Genomic DNA, 18,836 nt, shown 5'->3' with positions numbered 1-18,836 from the left:
TTCTAGCACTTGGTTCGGATAAACAGACCACACCTCTCTGAGAAGTGTTGAACTGTATAATAATTACTTATGGAAAACACGACTGTCAAGAAGGGACAAAGAACAGTACAGTGTGGGGGATATATAACCATGAGCAAACAGCTAAAAATTTAATCAATAAAATTGTTACAACACCTGGGTGAGTAGCACAAAGCTATCCAAAGGGTCAAATATTTCCAAAGTAGGCAAGTGTACTATGGATCAGAGTACAGAGTTTGTGTGGGAAGGGCAGCAGGAATGTGCTATCTTTGTTATGCAGAAACATTTTTCCATAACCTGCTATTATAAAAGATATTCTTACTGGCTTTAGGCACTAACATAAAATATATGGTCAGATTCATGAGTTAGAGATTGGCACAATAAAATGCAAATAAGGGCTTGATGAAGAAGTATTGCAAGACAGTGATAAAGAATAAAATAAGTATTTGAAAGGGCACACATTAAGAACTCAAAGGGTCATACTTGGCAAAGGAGGGAAGGTCTTATTGTAAGTACACTAAAAGCTGATGAAGAAGAGTAAATCCTATTTGACTTATATATGTATATAGGAAAGTACAGCAACAACATTCTTATTTAATCAGCATGGAATTAAAAGTATTTTTCTTTATATATTTTTAATATGCTGGTGCCAACATAATAACAGCATTTTACTGTCACTTTTTTGTTTTTTTTAGAAAACATGTATATATACATATCTATATATTTGAAGAGTATTCCTCATTTAACTTGGTAACTCAGTGACAAGCAGTAACACAAAGGGAAGAATATCCTTCTTGTACTGTAGAAAAAAGATAAAATATGATTAAAACATTTCTAATAATGGATAATCTTAAAAATATCTTTTGAAACACCACAGTTCAGATTTTAGTAGTCAAAAGTCTAAGAACTTAAAATCAGTGAATGGTGTTTCAATGTCCATTTTGTTTGTTCCAACAAACTGATCTCCTTTTGCTTCTATCACACGTAGTCTTTCCCACTAGAAGGGGTGGGTTTCGGATAAGGCCGTGGTGTTGGGTAAGAGGTGGTTTTTCGTGGACAAGAGCAGCAAAGTAGGGCACCTCCCAGAAGGCAGAGAGAAGCAGCAGCCCAGCCAGTGAAAAGAGCCTGACCAAATTCATACCTAAAACAAACAAAAAAGACGATGTGTTGTTAGTCAATAAATTACTGCCAATTTTTCTAGCATCAATATCTAACTCATTATATTTGTTCCACTGAAAATAAACTCTTTGCAAATTGCTTTAAATTTTGTGAACACATTCCAACCACAAGAATGTTTACTTGCAAGTATTGACAATTTGTAAAATCACATCAGGCAACATCAGGACAGTACAAAAATATTTGCAGACTTCTGCATGTATAGAAGACATGTAAAACATGCTGCTATCAGAAGTGGATTTTGGACAATAGTTCCCAGGCTCAGGACTGACAAGTTATGTAATCAATCAAAAGCAGTCATACCATACCATGAAACTGCTAGAGCATGATAGAAGCTATCAGAGACTTAACAAGTGATCCCAGACACCTGCATTAACTAAAATATAAAAGCTATGGTTTTGTAAGAATTGCTTCTAAGCAGCTCATCGGCAATCCTGGGTTAAATCGATGCATGCAGATGCATTAAATTAGACTCTTGGGATGCTGAATCATTTATTGATTGTGAGCAGAGAGTTAAAACGAGCTGGATTTGGAGGTTATAATATCCTGGCTTAAATTCCAATGGCAACTTTCAGCTGCTGCTGCAAAATGGTGATAGCAACTTTGCCTTTGAGCCTCCATTTTATTCCATTTAGGCAGGATAACTCCACCTACCTGACTGTTTTGACCATCATTTGAGATCATGCAAATGGCAAGGTCACAGTGCCTAGCAATTTATAAACTGCTTTCATGTGCATTACTGCAATTATTGGTCTGGTAAAATTTTAGCCTATTGACCTCCAGCAGCTTCTGTCACTACATCATAAATCTTATGGGATAAGCTCCAACACAATCATTGCAGTATGTGTTCCACATGTAGGTGTATGAAAAGAAGCACACCTTATCTCTCTAAACACTGAGAGATGTTTCATTTATTCACCCTAACACATACAAACAATAATTAAATCTCACAGATTGACTCTGAATATAGTTATTAGGTCTTAAAGATGTGAAGATGGTGAGATGAAGAGCTTTGTCACTGACCAGAGTGTAGTTACTTGAGAACCAAGAATCAGATCTCTAACTTGCATAACTCGTTATGTTTAGAAAGATGACCTTTGTAAAGCCAATTTTCTAGTTGTAGTGTAATATAAAATGTTAAAATATTTTCTTAACATACTTAAAAGGCACTTCAATGCTATATATGTAGAAATCAGCTATATATGTAGAAATAAAACATTATTAATAAATTCCTGTGGTTGGACACTGTTTTCTTCAATTAGTTATTAACTTCATTAGTTACAAATGCAATAAATGGCAGAATACATTTAAAATGGAATTTCAATATAAAAATATCTTTACTCATATTTGAAAAAAACACAAATGATTTTTCAGCAGAGAATGGGTAAGTATAAAGCCTGTAGCTATTGAACTTTGAAGGACATGTTGTCAATAAAGATTGTTAAAGTAATTATTGAGTTCATTTTGAACACGAGTCACAAGTCATTTAAGTAAATTGCAAAGTTGACATCAAATTCATTTAAATAAATCTGCAGCAATGTGCAGAACATAAAAAGGGTATTTTCTCAGAGCCTGAACTTTGATGCTTGAATAACATTACCTGGAATTGACAGGGGTCATAGGGTCATAGAACTGTTGAACAATTCTATGGCCATACCACGCTGTGGCAACCAAAGTAGCCAGACCTACAGATTCAAAACAAGACAATTAATGACCATAGAACACAGATTATAAGTATATTGCTAATTAAACCTAATCATGCTTGTAAGAAGACAATATAAATAGTGCTATCATTTTTATTTTCGCACAAAGGACATCAGAAATTCAGATATGATTTATCATAAGTATTTTTAAGACATCCCATAACACTAAGGTGAAGTTAAGCCTTATTTCTTCTAGTCACAACACCTGACTCATTTATAGTTGAAGATCACTGGAGCAAACAGTGTTTTCTGGGAAAAAGAATTCAGCAGGTCTATGCTGTTCCAGATCTTTTTCTTTTTTCAAAGATTTATTTCTATTGGATACGAAGATTTGTAGACAGAAGGAGAGATAGAAAGATCTTCCATCCTCCAGTTCACTCTCCTAGTGGTTGGAATGGTCAGAGCTGAGCAGATCCAAAGCCAGGAGCCAGAAGCCATTTCCAGGTCTCCCCTGCAGGTGCAGAGTGCCAAGGCTTTAGGCTATCTCTGTTGCCACAAGAATAGAGTTATACAGGAAGTGGAGCAGCCAGGACATAGACCAGAACCCATATGCAATTCCCGATACTTCGAGGGAGAGGATTAGCCAATTGGGTCATTGCGCCAGGACCATTCCAAACCTTTTTCAACATGCAGTTACATATTAATTTGATAAAATACTTCTGATAAAATCATTTTGCTTATTATCATATAGTTGCTTGCAAAAAGCAAGATGAAAATCCTTTTATCTCCTACCTGTTCAAAATCAAATGCAAATAGCTGGTAGGGAGGACAGAATTTGTGTCAGATTGAAACAAAACACAAGCATTCCCATTGTCCCATGTAAAAGCCAATCTCTGGCACAGATATTGTTTTGAGATTTGCTAAAGATGCCATATCACATCAATTTATGCAATAGTTTCAATTCCCAATATCTTACATGCCATATAAAAAGAGAAGTCACTTAACAAATAATTCATTCCATAATTTGTGAGAAATATATAATTCCCAAGTTATACTCATCTAAACAAGACACTAGTCAAAGCATACACAATTTCACATTTGGGGAAATAAATTAATGATATATATTACTCAGTAAGGCAACAACAGTTAATTTATTCCTAAATTATCCAAGTGAATTAATACAGTGTTTTCATCACAGAAAGAATATCTGAGATAATGCACAGCTAGTTCTACTTTTTTATCCTCTCTCTCTTTGTGTATAGTTCACAACATGCTGGACACAGTAAATGTATACGGTTTTGTCATTTTAAAGCAGAAACTGAAATATGAAACAATTCATTTTATGGTATTTCCAAGAACTCAACAATGCACACAGGTTTAATGCTTTTCTACTAATCCCTCTTTTCTCCAAAAAAGTGATCCAGTGTAATTGCCTGTATATGATAAAAAATAGTGCTTTGGGTTACTGAAATAGACCACATGAGTGATTCCAAATCTGTGACTCCTATTCCCAAGAAATTCCTGAGACTGGTGTCGAAGTGACACAACCGTTTATTAGAGCTACAAAAAGGCAAAGGTTTCAATGCAGTAGTTCTATTCATAGCCTTCCATGCAAAATCATACTGTAGGAAAAATGTTATTCATGATTTTCAGATAGAAGCTAATTCATGTTTGGATAAGTTGAATGACTGACCAGTTTAACCATATCTCTACCAAAGCCAGTCTTCCTACATTGACTTCCATGGTTAGATCCTTGTATAATCTTACAGTAAGTGAATCCACAATTCATCTCTTAAAATAATATATAAATACATAGAAAGTATAATTGTAGCTTTTTCCTAGTAGTAAATTGATATCATTTTCAAATCAATAGACTATTTGTATATTAAATCTAATATATATTATGTATATAACTCTTAATAATAGAGGAGTAATCTATTATTAAGCTTATATTCTATGTACCATATAGATATTTATGAGGATATTCAAATGTTGATGGTAAATATGTATACAATTTCATTTCCACTAATATTCTGAGATCACCTCACATTTTCTAATATTTGAAATATGGCATATTATAGACTTTTGAAATCGTATTGTTCATGTCTGCTCCTTATTTTCTCAAAGGACACATAATAGATCTAATCAACTTTGAAATAAAGCAACAAATACACATTTATTTTCTATGAGAAATACAACCTTATTGTTTTCTCAGTATATTTCAGCATTGTTTTCCAGCTCATTAATCCTGACTTCCTCCCATATAAATATTCTATCTCCCCCCACCCCACCCCTACTAGCCATTTCTTCAGTGCTCCATTGGCACACCCTATTTATTCTGAATTTGGTTCTGTCGCTCTGGAATACTGCACTAATTTTCTTCAACAATTTCAGTCCCATATATCACTTATGGACCTGTATAATTTAGAAGTTCTCATTTTTTCTCTTCTTATGCCCCATCTTCTTCTCATAGTAACTGTTTGTTAATCAGTAAGCATCTCCATCTGGTGAGGGTGATTTTAACAAACCACTGCGCTCTTGAAACTTCAACAAACAAATCTTGCTGCTACCAGCTCAGATCTCAGTTTTCATGGATTTCTGCCTTGAGCCCCAAAAAAGTTGACTGGAATTTAAATTTCAAAAGGATTGAAATAAATTCAACTGCAAGGAATTCAAAATTGTGTAAGCTAAATGAAAATTTAATTTAAAACCACACCACAGGCAGCTCGATAAGGTGAAACGGGAGGTGGGCCTGTCTTACCTGAAATAAGAAATATGACACCCCCAATGACAGCCATCCTCATTTTCTGCACTTCATCATCTTCCATGCACTTCATAAACTTCATTCCAACAGTGGCCACAAGGATTGCTATCAGTCCCAACAGGATGCCAATCACCATCAAGGCACGGGTTGCTTGCAAAGTGCCTGGTAAAAAATATTTTAGAACATGTCAAAACATTTTTATACCAATAACAGAAGAGCGGTTGAGGATCAATCACTCTTCATTTTGTAATAGAAGAAAGAAAATGGAATCTTTTTCTTTGCCAAAGTAATAAGCATTCTCAGTCCATTAACTTTCACGGGTTAAATTCTCATGTTAATGCCAGCGCAAATTCCTCTACAAGTCTTATATCAGGAAATAAAAATAAGGAAAAATCTAACTCTGTTTCTAGTACTCAAGGGGCCCCAATCCTAGTGATCTTTCTGTCGGCAACCAACACAAGATCTTCTTAAGAAAAGCAAACACCTGGGTTGGGTAAAGAATGAAAGTCTCCAACTATAACATTTAGTGTTTCCAACATTAAATTAAAAGTCAACTGAGAAGGTAATTAGGAACAAGGTCGAATAGGTTTAACTGAAGAAATATGAACTTAATCCTGACCAGTGGATATTTAAATTCTGAAATAACAAACATACACATTAGTCTGGCTATTAACCGTTTATAATGAAGATGATTCACAATACGGCCTTGGTACCAGTCATTCCTGCTAATCATCAAGCCTCAGAAAATAGGATAAATAGGGAGGACAACTTAATTTTTCATAGATAGTGATGACTGCATGAGCAACATTTGTATCATGAGTCACTGGCAGAAGGAAAAAGGAAAGCCATACTCTGAAAATTACATTGGAACAAAGTAGTAGTATGTTTCATTCATACTCACAATACAACTAATGTTTAAAACTATTTAAATTTCTGTGTTGAAAACATCACACAACAATAAAAGCAACGTTTCTCAGAATTCCACTGATTCTTACATTTCCTGTTATTGTTGTTGGTATTCAAATTCATGATCAAACACGAAGGGTCACTTTTTGAGACATTACATTAATATATTTCTTTTTTTTAAGATTTATTCATTTTATTACAGCCAGATATACACAGAGGAGGAGAGACAGAGAGGAAGATCTTCCGTCCGATGATTCACTCCCCAAATGAGCCGCAACGGGCCGGTGCGCGCCGATCCGATGCCAGGAACCTGGAACCTCCTCCGGGTCTCCCACATGGGTGCAGTGTCCCAATGCATTGGGCCGTCCTCAACTGCTTTCCCAGGCCACAAGCAGGGAGCTGGATGGGAAGTGGAGCTGCCGGGATTAGAACTGATGCCCATATGGGATCCCGGGGCTTTCAAGGCGAGGACTTTAGCCGCTAGGCCACGCCGCCGGGCCCACATTAATATATTTCTTAAGTAGTTAAATTGTGGCATCACTATCGTGGCAAATGGCCACAGACATTGAAAAATGACCTTGACCTGTACTAGTTAAATGATTCTGATTCAATTATAGAAGCATTTCTTTTTGGGTCCAGCATGATAGCCTAGTGGCTAAAGGCCTCGCCTTGCATGTGCCAGGATCCCACATGGGTTCCAGTTTGTGTCTCTGCTGCTCCACTTCCCCTCCAACACTCTGCCTGTGGCCTGGGAAAGCAGTGGAGGATGGCCCAGAACCTTGGGATCATGCTTCTGCATGGGAGACCTGAAAAAGGCTTTTGGCTCCTGGCTTCGGATCAGCTCAGCTCTGGCTGTTGCGGCGACTTGTGGAGTAAACCAGTGAACAGAAGATCTTTCTCTCTGTCTCTCCTTCTGTGTGTAAATCTGCCTTTCCAATAAAAATAAGTAAGATATTTTTTTAAAAAAAGTATTTCTTTTTTTTTAATTAAAAATAAAACCTCTCTGAGAGCCATCAGTATAGTTTTGTGGGCAAATCCTCCACCTGAGGTGCTACCATCCCATATCGGCACCAGCTTGAATTCCTGTTTCTCCATTTCCAACCCAGCTCTCTGTTAATGTGTCCGGGAAAACAATAATAGATAGTGCAAGTGCTTTTACCAGTGTAACCACATGGGAGAGCAGAAAGAAGTTCCTGTCTCTTGTCTTCACATCTGTCTAGCTTCAGATGTCACAGTCATTTGGCTGTGAACCAGTGGATGGAAAATTAGCGGAATGATGGTTTTGTATGATGCTGAAGGACAATACTACTGTAATAATATAGTGGAGATCATTGTTTGGGGGCAGGGGGGAGGAGAGCTACTGTGTCATAAAAAATAAATAAAAGGAAAAAAATAAATCAATAAAAACAGTACTTACAATAAAAGATTCTCTTACTCTCACTTTCTAAGTTTCTAATAGAATAAATTTAAAAGATCACTCATTACATTAATAGCATTAATATGTAAAAGCATCTTTGCTTATATATTTCTATATTATTTGTATTTTAACAAACTATTTTGTATTGGGGAAGCCACATATTTTTCTGTTAAGCCATACTTCCGTTACGTACAATGTACATAATTGTAACACTTACCAAGGAACTAGAACTTACCACCCTCTCAGTCACTCCATCCAAAGTGACTGAGAGATTGGTAAGGTTTTGATTTTCACAGTTAATTCAGAGTTAATAACTTAATCAGTCTTAATATTTTCAAGGCTTAGAAGATATACTAACAATCATAATAATTATAATTAAATATTTCTAAAAATATTAAAATTTCATTTTCAAGATGTCTATTCTTTCTATAACCATACAATGTGTTAAACCATAGCAACCTCTTTCTGAGAAATAGCCAAGTTAATTTTACAGTATTTGAGATATAGTTTGCATTTGGTTTTGTTTGAGTAAAACAAACGGAACTTGCCACCTCTTCTTTCATTTCTAACTCTCCATATCAATTGAGGTACTATGCATATCTCACACACTTATCTCGGAGTTCAAGGGTGGTGAATTGCTGGATCAAAACGCATGTCCCTTGCACTACATGTATATTAAGAAACAAAGTTGTTTTTCAAGATTATTACAAAACATTTTTCTTGGAATCACAAATCATACTCTGGGATGAAGGGGAAAGTACCAAGGATTCCATGGTTAAGGTGTGTCCTTCCTTCTAATGTACTGATAGTCTTTACAAAGACAATTACGGCTTAGAAGGAAATTTTAAAATGATGTAGTAAGCTCCTATATACAACACAGTCCAGATTCAGTCCTAAGGTTGCACTCAAATAAGGGGAGCGTTTGGGGCTAAGGAACGCTGGAAGAGGAGCAGCTGAAAGTGACAGAGATGATTCTGTGTCTGGAGGATATGGTGACTACTGTTCTACTTTGCCCAAGACTGTCTTAACTTGAAAATGGAACGTATGACATCCTAAGAGAGTCCTTAAATCCTGGGAAAACTCGAAGAGATTGTTTTTCCCCTGAAGGACGATAAGAAAGGAGAATGGAAACAAGATTTAGCAAGTTGGCAGAACGCATGTATCATAGAAGCTAGGCTAAGTGATGGGATTCAATGTAAGTGTAAACAGATGTCACACAGTTTTTAAGCAAGGGGTAATGTTACTTTTACTCACTGTAGGGACTCATATGCAATTAGAAAAACCCTCTTCCAAAAAAAAAAAAAAGAAAAGAAAAGAAAAACGCTCTTCCTAGGAAAGCCCTTAAGACATGGAGACGCTTACATCTCACAGTCATCTCTGTTTTCTCATAAACACTCGGTTCTCCAACACTTTATTAATGACTTTTGATGCTTTCCTCTCATCTCTGTCCAAGGTTTTCTTTGTGTACATGGCCACAAACTTGAACTAGCTTATGTAGTAATCACACCGATCAGTCCTTCAAGTAAGAACCGTAGGCCATTAGTCGAGCCTGTCTGAGCACTCCGCACAGGGAACCGTTTGTGAGGAGCCACCGGGCATACACTGGACCGGTCAGTCTTGTTGGGAAATTACTGTGCTCCCAGGCCAAGCACATGTACATAGGTTCCTGCCAGGGCTTCATGTGCCCCCAGCTAGAATAAACTAATGTCATCATTTTTAGACTCCAATATCTTCTCCTTTTAACTCTCAATAATAATAATACATTTGGTTCATGTCATATCTATTTTGTGACTTATTTTACAAAATGTCTGAGGCTGAAGGCCACATATTCTGTTTTATAATAATTCCACTGTATTTCTTTTTCTAATATAACCCTGCATGATTTACATAATATATCAAATAATGGATAGAATTGGATTAATTTTTAAAATTCATATGAACCATGAAGAACAAGGGGATTATATTTCATGTTAACAATGGACTAAAGCAGTAACATAAGAATGTTAATTTACCAAGCAATGTTTTTCGTTGCTGTTCTGACAATGATTGACTTAAGAAATTTGTTTGTATTGAACAATATTAGACTGAAACCCAACACAACATCTCATCTTGCCTCACAGGAGACAGGTTGATAAATTTTAACTGTAGTGTTGTGCTAGGAAAATGTAAAGATAATAAACATACACCTATACATAAAAAGCTTAGATTCAGAACTGCACGAACATTCACTGAATAAGCACAGGGGATGATACATTACAAGCTAAAGTAAGCAACGATTGTGTTACCAGCTAGCAGGGTTTTATGTGCAGATCAAATCCAAACTGAGCAGTTTGAAACTGGAAGATGAATCCTTTTAAAATGAGTTCTTTCAGAAGCCGTTTAAATTAGGGAGCTACAACATACGATCGGGAACTCCTGGATGACTTGACCCAGACATTTATTCCTGCTATCATCCAAGCCACTAAGCAGAATACCTGACAAGCCACATGGGTATTCTACTTATGCTCAATGAGTTTAAATTAGACTGGTCTTGGTGTTTGGACATTGAAGTATGCAGGAAAGGTACTTAATTCTTTTACTTAATCGGGTTGCTTGGAGAGGCCATAATCTTGCTACATGAAGTCACAATTAAATTGGGCTATTAAAAGTTAAAAACTCTGATGTGGAGAGGAACAGTGTTTACACTTTGCTTTCTTTGATATATTTCTATGTTACCACCCAGTTAGGTCTCCTTATGAAACCACAAACCCTTCCATGAAATGATAAGGGGTACCAACAAGAAGTTGAAAGACATGTATAAAAACAATCAAATGCAATATTTTGAATCAGAGAAACAAAAAATTTGGCTTGCAGTACGCTGAGCTACTCTGGAGCTTGGAGCTAGGAGCACAATATTCTATCTTGACCTCTTAAATTTCCAGATACCGCCGCAATATTATAATCATCGACTAAAGTTGTCTGTGGAGAATTTGGTTTAGCAAACATTCAAAAGCTACACTATTGTTTCTCTTCATTATTCAGCAGTAAACAGAGAAGGCAACCTTTTAATTATGCTCAGCTAAACTGATAATCTTGAGATTAAAGACCCCCTAAGGTGTTCTCACCATTTTCAACCTGAAAGTATAATTTTAAACTACCTACAAAGATCTGTACTTATAAGACAAGAAATGAGTTGAACATTACTTACGTTAATCAACATAAGTGAAGAAAGACAAGCACAGACAAGCTCATGGAACCTTTTGCCTAAATCTTGAAATGCTTTCTACGCAAGCTACACAACCTCCTGTAAATAACTTACATTATTTCGGTGATTTACAAGTTTCATCACCGTATTGCTATCCTTTGTGTTGTATGGCACCAACAAAATAGACTCTGTCCTCACACAGTCCCTCTTTATACCAGCAGTTTCTTCATAACTGTTAGGTGAATAAATGACATGACCACTGGATGAGTAGAACACAAACACTCTCTTCTCCTTGTAGTTAAATGAGATCATCACAGGCTGCTGCTGAACTGTACATCTGTGGATTTTCCACTTCTTAGATCTCTCACTTTCACTCAACATCAGAGTTTCATAACAGCCCCCATTGATAGTATTTTCATTTTAGTTGAATACAAGCTAGTGTGACCTCAGGAGACAATCACTGACAAATTGGTCTGGTGTACATTAGCTTTGGCCAGTTTTTAGATCTGCTGGAGAAGTTGGTATCTGGTGAATGAGTGTGTGTGTGGGGGGGTATGTGTGTGTGAGTGTGTATGTGCATTTCAGAGAGAATATGCTACAGGACTGCAAGTATGCCTGTATTATTTCCATGACATTTATCACTCCAATCAAGAAATCTGCTTTGTCACTGTCTTTTTCCCCCTTTTCTATCACTTACGTTAGTAATAAAGCATGTTGACACTGGTGAGGACCTTGGGAGTAACCTTAGTGTTCACCGTATGAGCAAGCACATGCCCTGTTCCCAATCTGTTTAATGGATTCATGAACCTTGAGATACTCTCAGCATTCATCATTTCATCTTGTCTTATTTTGAATATGTGCATGTAGTTTGAGCCAAGAGATATCAAGTGGGTCACCATTAAGTACAAGGACAGCTAGTGCAAAACGATGAGCAGCAAATGAGCACTTCTGAGCTTAAAGTTGGATTTTTGTTTCAACTACGATCATTCCAGCAGTCTTTGTTGATTCTTGTAGCAGTTTTGAGCATCGATGGCCTCCTGAATACCCTTGGCTGGGAAGGCATAATGCAGTCTCGAGAAGCATGAGTGGGTGTCCTGTGACCGTCCTCTCTGCCTGTTCTTCAAAGCCTGTCCAACTCAGTGATTTTGTCTCCCTGATTGAGCCTGACATCATGGTGAGAGTGCTGGGAAACCTCATGACAACCAATACTCATTAAGCACACCTACACACATGTGGATTCATGCAGAGCAAGTTAAACAGGCCAGAGGAGCTTATAAACAAATTACAGAATCTGAGAGTTAGATGAGACTGAGAGAGAGTCTAGCCTAACCTCCCATTTGTCTGGTGCTTGGATTTTCCCCACAGCATTCCTACAAAATGCTTACTTGTTCATTGGTTGTACACCTCCCACCATGCAGCCTCCAGGGGCAGCCCAGTATTCACATAGCTCTAGCTGGGAAGTCAAGTAAGCAGAAGCAATGAAGCAATAAAGCACAAATAGGTAGATACTAGCTTCCCAAAAGTTTGAGAAATGGATCAACACAAGGTAAAATATACAGGTTAATAACCAAGCAGATTGCACATGAAACTTACCTATATATATATTACAAATTTTAACTGCGAGACTCATCAATGTTAACAAATGTCACATATTTTGGATGAAAATGAGATCATCCCACTAATTGTAAAAACCAAAATACACAGTATGATGTTTGATTTTTCAGAAAGTTTCTTAGTTATGTTTTTCATAAACTGTTGGCAAGAACTACCTAAAAGGAGTTGTACTGCATCTAATTTCTTGTGCTATACACAATATTCACTGTATATGGTATACAGATGCTGTACCTCTTTAGAAACCTTGCAAAAAGCCTTGCAATGCTTACGACTGGCATCAGTTACAGCAAGGAAAAAAAAGGCTTTTAATATGTCTATTGCTAAAACCTTCATAAATTTCCACCTCTAGACTCTCAGATGCTAAGAAGACTCCCTGGGCAAAAAGAGTGAGGTCCAATTTCAGAAAACCTATTGACAGGCTTTCATCTACAAGCACTTTATGAAACTGAACCTTTTATGAGGCATACTACTTATATACAAACAGATAATCCTTTTCATCTCCAGATGTCACAGAAGTCTACCAAAAGCAGCCAATGAATCATTGCCTAGATCTCCACAGCAGGTAGGCGTGAGCACCACTTCCCAGGTGGAGAAACAGAGACAGGTTTCTGAGCTCCAGCCAAAGACATCCAGTGAGTCACTGGCAGGTTACAAGGGAGAACCTGTGAGTCAAACTCCCTCTTTTGGGAATTAGTTTTGAGAGAAAGACCTCTGTCTCCCCTTGGATAAACTATGGCTTTCACCAAAACCAAAAGCAACATCTCATCTGAGTTAAAACACAACAAGCAAAGCAGAGAGGAATTATTCAAAATTGTGTGTGTGTGTGAGTATCTGTGTGTTAGGGTGGTGTTCATTGATTTTTACCACCTCTGTTTCAACATTGCAATAGCTACGCTAATGAGGAATAAATGAAAACAAAGCAGTTTATCCCATTATCATGTGCAAGAATGATCTCAGGTTTTACAGCATGGATCAATCAACTCATTTGGTCACTTCAGGAAGTAAAGAGGAAACCTATTTATAGTTGTGGAAAATTAACTATTTTGATTGTAGAACTAAATGGACAAGGAGACTCCCCTGTAACTGTCCTTAAAAACTTCCCCATGTGCCAGTTCTTTATCATGGCATTAAAAATTCCTGACACATTTTCCTCAAATGTATTTATCTTCTCATGGGGAAATTTAATGATTATTTTCCAAGTAGTCACTCAGAAGTTATAATTAGATCTCTATAGGTCAACAAGGATCCCTAATGACTAAACATTTACATTACTTTTTGTATGTGGGACTACTGATATGGGAACCTGGAGAAGTTGTGATGACAGAGCTCAGAACCACCTTACACATGACCAATCAAACTCTACAGATGTGCAAAATCCTTAACAGATTTGGAGCATATTTAATAACTGCACAGCTTTTCATAGGTACTGCACCCATGATCATTCCTGGCCAGCAGCTGGAGAGATCAACGCAGTCGATATGAATGGTGCCAGTGTTGCGCCCACGGAGTACACAAGGGGGGTGGTGCGCTGTTCTGCTTATTTAGGTAAAAGCTTTGGAAGCTTTTCTTCCTGGTAGTAAGTGAGCATTGGACAATTTTTCTGACAAGATACTCAAAACCTTACTGCTGAACATCCTTCTACAGACTCCTTTCTACTTTGTTCTTTCCAACTTGACAAGTAAATGGCAGATTTATCACACGGAAATACCAGCAAAGCAGGTGAGACCATGCAGGAGTGTCCCTGCCCCATCTTTCTCCCCAGCCTCTCTTGCCCAGCTGATGTGGGCCTTCACCACCAGTCTTTTTGGCTGTCATCTCCCTTAAATCCTGTCACACTTCCCCTCGTGTTAACTGGGGAGGCTGCAGAACTCTTCTTGTTCTGCTTTTCCATGCCTCACCAACTGTCTTGTTGGCAAGCACACTTCTGCCTCTTCTGTGGGCCCAAGCTCCAACGCTAAATTTCTGGGGAAACTTCAAGAGATGTCTTCAGGGAGTCTTGGAAAGGGCCTCTCTGGACTAACTTTATCATAAGTCCCACTCCCATCCTCCAGAAAAAGGAAAGAAAGAAAAGAAATGGAAAAGGAAGCCACAAATGTGAAAGAAGACATTGAGAAGGGACATTCCATGTGAGAATGTGACTATTATTATGAAAAGTCACAGTAGCAGGTGGGTGTTTGAGAGACCATTTGAGATACTGCATTCCATATCTGAGTGCTTGGGTTTCAGTCTTGGCGCCCTTGTCATTTTCAGGGTCCTGCTAAGGTGTCCCCTGTAAGACAGCAGGTGAGAATTCAAGTATTTGGGTTTTGCCACTCATGGGGGAGACCGGAATGGAGTTTCCCTGGCCCAGCCCTGCTGAGTGACCCAACAGATGGAAAATTCTCTCTCTGTCTCACTGTTGCTCTCTTCCCGGTCCTCCTTTGGGGGGGGGGGGGGACATTTTTGTTTTTAAGATCTATAGTAAATATTTATTTTAAATAGTTCCTATGTAAATATTGGGATTATCTAGTTAACTTCGGAGAGTTTGAGGAGTTACTGTGACTACACTTTTTATATCTGAACTTTACCAATCAACCGTCAGTTACAGAGAACCATACACTATCCGAAAGAGTATTATAGGGTCAAGTTCAATATCCTAATTTCTACCCGCCCTCATGAGACTTTTAGGTAAAACCCTACCAGAAGGGGGAGAAATGCTTTGCCCAGGGTTTCAGGGGCAAAACTGAAGCTTTGGGTGGCCCTTTACCCAAGCCAGGCCCTTTACCCTCTTGACTTCTGATGACAAAGCTCGGAATCAGAAAGCTTGACCGATCACCTGAAGACTGACAGAACAGAATGGACCACACCTGGGGGTTGGGAACACTGGGGAGGGGATATAGGGTAGGGGGTTCACTCACTGTTGAGATTCAGCAAGGAGTCGAAGACTTTGCACTGGATTTGCCCGGTGCTCTGCGACACACAGGACATCCATAGTCCCTCGTAAATGGCCTGGGCGGTCACGATACTGTCGCCAGCATAGGAGTAAATCTTCCACTGGGGCAAGGCGGTGCTGACAATGGAGCCGATCCAGCCCAGGAAGGCCAGGATGAAGCCCAACAGCTGCAGACCGGCGTTGGCCATGACTGGCTCACAGGCGCCCGCACTGGCTCTGGGCTGGCAGGTGTCGACGGCGGTGACTTTACAAGTGTTAACTTGGACCTCCCAGAGGTGGCCGGGCCAAACCGAGGAAGTTATTGCATGGAGCTCTGCTTGCTGCGCCGCCACTGGAGAGGCTTTGGTTAGGAGTCCAGAGCGACGTCCTGGTCGACGCGAGAAGTTGCAGCTGCTCCTAGGGTCAGGGACTGAAACTGAAGAACCTCCGGGCGCCGCGATTTAAAGAGGCTCGGGCCTGTCCCGGGCGAAGCCACGAGTGCCACCTAGCGGTTTCAGGCTGGCTCGCACGGGCGCGCCAGGACACGCAGGTGTCTGAGCCGGCCCTGGCGCCCCTGAAGTCTTACCAGGTGAGTCGCGGCATCCAGGGTGGGTCTGAGCCTCTGCTTTTCATAATCCTCTCCCTCTTGGCAGGCTTCTCAGCCCGTTCATTCACTAACTCTACACTTACCCCCAAAATGCAGCGAAGAATAAAAATGCAACTTAGGTGGTGTTCTCTAGAGCTTCAGTTTCTCTGTTTGCTCTAGTTTCCCTTTTAATTCCCTTTTCTCTGCCCAGAGACCTTATACAGGTTATTTCTATGTGCCTCTAACCCACACAAAGATTTGCTTTTTGTTTGTTCAGCTTCTTGCCCTCTCCACTGCCCTACTCTGCCGCTTTCATCTTCAAGATGAGAGTCTTCTATGGAAACGAAGACCCGAAGACAAAACGTGCTTTCCATAAAATCATACATCCACTAGTAGTGAGCACAGTTCTTGTCTCGTTTTGCTTTCTGCTACATGAAATGTACTCTGAATTCCACCATCAGTTATGGTCCCTTTGAAAATGCAAGTGACTCAATACACACACACACACACACACACACACACACACACACACATACACACACACAATCTCTTCACCACGGAAGTGTTTCTTACTGCAGCAGTTCATTATCAGAGGGACCTGGCCAGAGTCCCAGTCACATTCAAGGCAATGAATTAATGGATGGATTGTCTGATGTCGCTTATTCAGGATTTGTGCGTTAGCAGCACAATGAGGACTGGGCTGGGATGGAGGAAATCTGGGTTCTATCTTGTCTTTCACAGTCACTGTCTAGACCACCCCATCATGTTTTGGTTTAGCTGAGCCTTTAGTTTCGCTTATGAGATTCTAAAATCTTTCTTCTTCATAGTTACTTAGAAGTGGTGCTGTGGTTAGGAACAATTGAAATGTTTTCCCAACTGTTTCTGGTGTGTGGTGAAAGTGTGGTGGGAGTAGACGTTTCTATGGTTTTAGTAAAAAGGGAAGCTGTTAGGAGGCAAAAACACAAAGAAGAAAACAGGATGTGCTCATGCATGTTATCAGAACTAGGACTTAGTGAAAAGGGAGGAATAGTAAAATTGCTTGGAGTGCAATCAGAGGAGCGACAAAGCCTCTGCCTGCTGCCCTCACCTCTGCTTGGCTGCCTGCAGATTCCCTGTATGAAGATTTAAGGCTAAATGATGTATCTGCCTGGGGGCTAGAGGCTAGCAATAGAGGACAGCGCAGGCAAGAATGAAAAGGCTGGAGTTAGAGCAAGCAAGATAAACATACGCGAGTACCATCCTTCTGTCGTCATTTGAGACTTCACAAAGGCTTGAAGTAAACTCAGGAGGGTGCGCTGTGTCCTTGTGGTAGCTCCAGCATCTGGGTGGCCTGTCATGCTTACTTCCCAGGTTCAGATGGTCACTCTGTGGGAGCCTGCAAGCATGAATGAAGTGTGAATAGCAACCACAGGCAACTTTATTCCCATGATCTGAACTGGCTACAGGACTAGGCTATATATTATATGTATCACATACATTATATATGATTCACATGATTACAACTGTCTTGCTTTGAGGATTAAAAATGTTTTTCAAATGTGGTGTTTGAGTTCAGTAAACAATCTTTCACAAGTACCTTTCCAGTCTGCATTAGGACTTGGTTCTATCAACCTACAGTTGGCAGGGCATTAGAGAGATGTATCCTGTGGTTAACGGGGCCCCGTGTTTTTGTTTTTGTGCTCCAGGTCTGTGTGAGGCAGATGACTTCACTGCCCACAGCCTTGTGTGCCAGGCTCAGGTGAGTGCTCTTGGCTTCTCTGGGACCCAGGTCCATTGTTGGCATGCTTCTGCTGTCTGATTTTCTGTCCGTAGTCTCAGGATGAAGTCCAAGTGAGATAATAGCTCAACAGAAATTCAGCAACTCAGAGAGAAAACAAACACGAGGCTGAAGCAGCAACAATAAAGGCATTGCTGTGATAAAGATTCTAGAAAGGCTGAAAATGGGGGCAAGTGTTCTGGTATATCAAGTGGGAAAATCTATGTATCGTCAACTAATTGCTTTATTTATGTCCCAGTTTCCCTTACAAAGGAAAAGAAAAGAAACCAAGGAGGTTAATACCACAAGGGGAACCACGTCTGAAGCTAAATGACTCCAATAACAACTGACAGATCTTCGCACTAGCTGTTGAACCCAAAATTGTTGTTACTAGCTTTGTTCATTTTGAGTGGCAAAAAGACAGAGAGGGAGCAGAGAGAAACAAGGACAGAGGGTTCCTGTTCACCGGTTCACTCCCAAAATGCCTGCCATGGTTAGAGCTGGCCTGGGCCAGAATCTGGAAGCTAGAAATTCAATCCAGATCTCACCAGTAGCTGGCAAGAATCCAAGTATTTAACCACAACTACTGCCTCTCAAGGCTGTCTTTCTAGGCCCTACATGGTTTTCTACTTCCAGTTCTGTACTCCTAGAACTTCATTAAAAGGAATAAACCATGGAAGACCTTCTGAAAAAGGAGATGGAGTCAAGACCAGGAGGAAAATGGGGGAATGGCAATGTGGTGCCAAATGACTCTCACTGTCAAGCTTCAAGTAGTCAACAGAGTGAAGAAAAAAGAAAATCTTGGGTTGGTGTTTTCGTTATCAAGCAGCAAGTAACTTCCGTCTTAGGATCTCCTACCAA

The 18,836-nt window shown here is 39.4% G+C and overlaps 1 protein-coding gene across 1 annotated transcript; it reads right to left on the bottom strand.

Moving 5' to 3' along the window:
• Window positions 1-629: 629 nt before the first annotated feature.
• On the bottom strand, window positions 630-16,068 carry CLDN1 (claudin 1). Its single transcript, XM_058662117.1, has 4 exons — window positions 15,620-16,068; window positions 5,599-5,763; window positions 2,795-2,879; window positions 630-1,159 (listed from the first exon to the last, which is right to left on the bottom strand). Exons 1-4 carry the CDS (start codon window positions 15,840-15,842, stop codon window positions 997-999), a joined length of 636 nt encoding a protein of 211 aa, XP_058518100.1. The 5' UTR covers window positions 15,843-16,068; the 3' UTR covers window positions 630-996.
• Between the last annotated feature and the right edge of the window lie 2,768 nt (window positions 16,069-18,836).

The sequence above is a fragment of the Ochotona princeps genome, chromosome 3, assembly GCF_030435755.1.
Source record: "Ochotona princeps isolate mOchPri1 chromosome 3, mOchPri1.hap1, whole genome shotgun sequence".
Taxonomy (NCBI): Eukaryota; Metazoa; Chordata; class Mammalia; order Lagomorpha; family Ochotonidae; genus Ochotona; species Ochotona princeps.
This window is presented reverse-complemented; position numbering and strand designations above follow the sequence as displayed.

Bases quoted from the DNA above. Each gene is read 5' to 3' on its own strand.
- CLDN1 (XM_058662117.1), bottom strand. From the start codon at position 15,842: ATGGCCAACGCCGGTCTGCAGCTGTTGGGCTTCATCCTGGCCTTCCTG. The intron at 5,764-15,619 runs GTGAGTGAACCC...ATTTTTTACCAG, and splicing joins CTCCTTGCTGAATCTCAACA to GCACTTTGCAAGCAACCCGT. The intron at 1,160-2,794 runs GTAATGTTATTC...TGTTTGTTTTAG, and splicing joins ATGACCCCTGTCAATTCCAG to GTATGAATTTGGTCAGGCTC.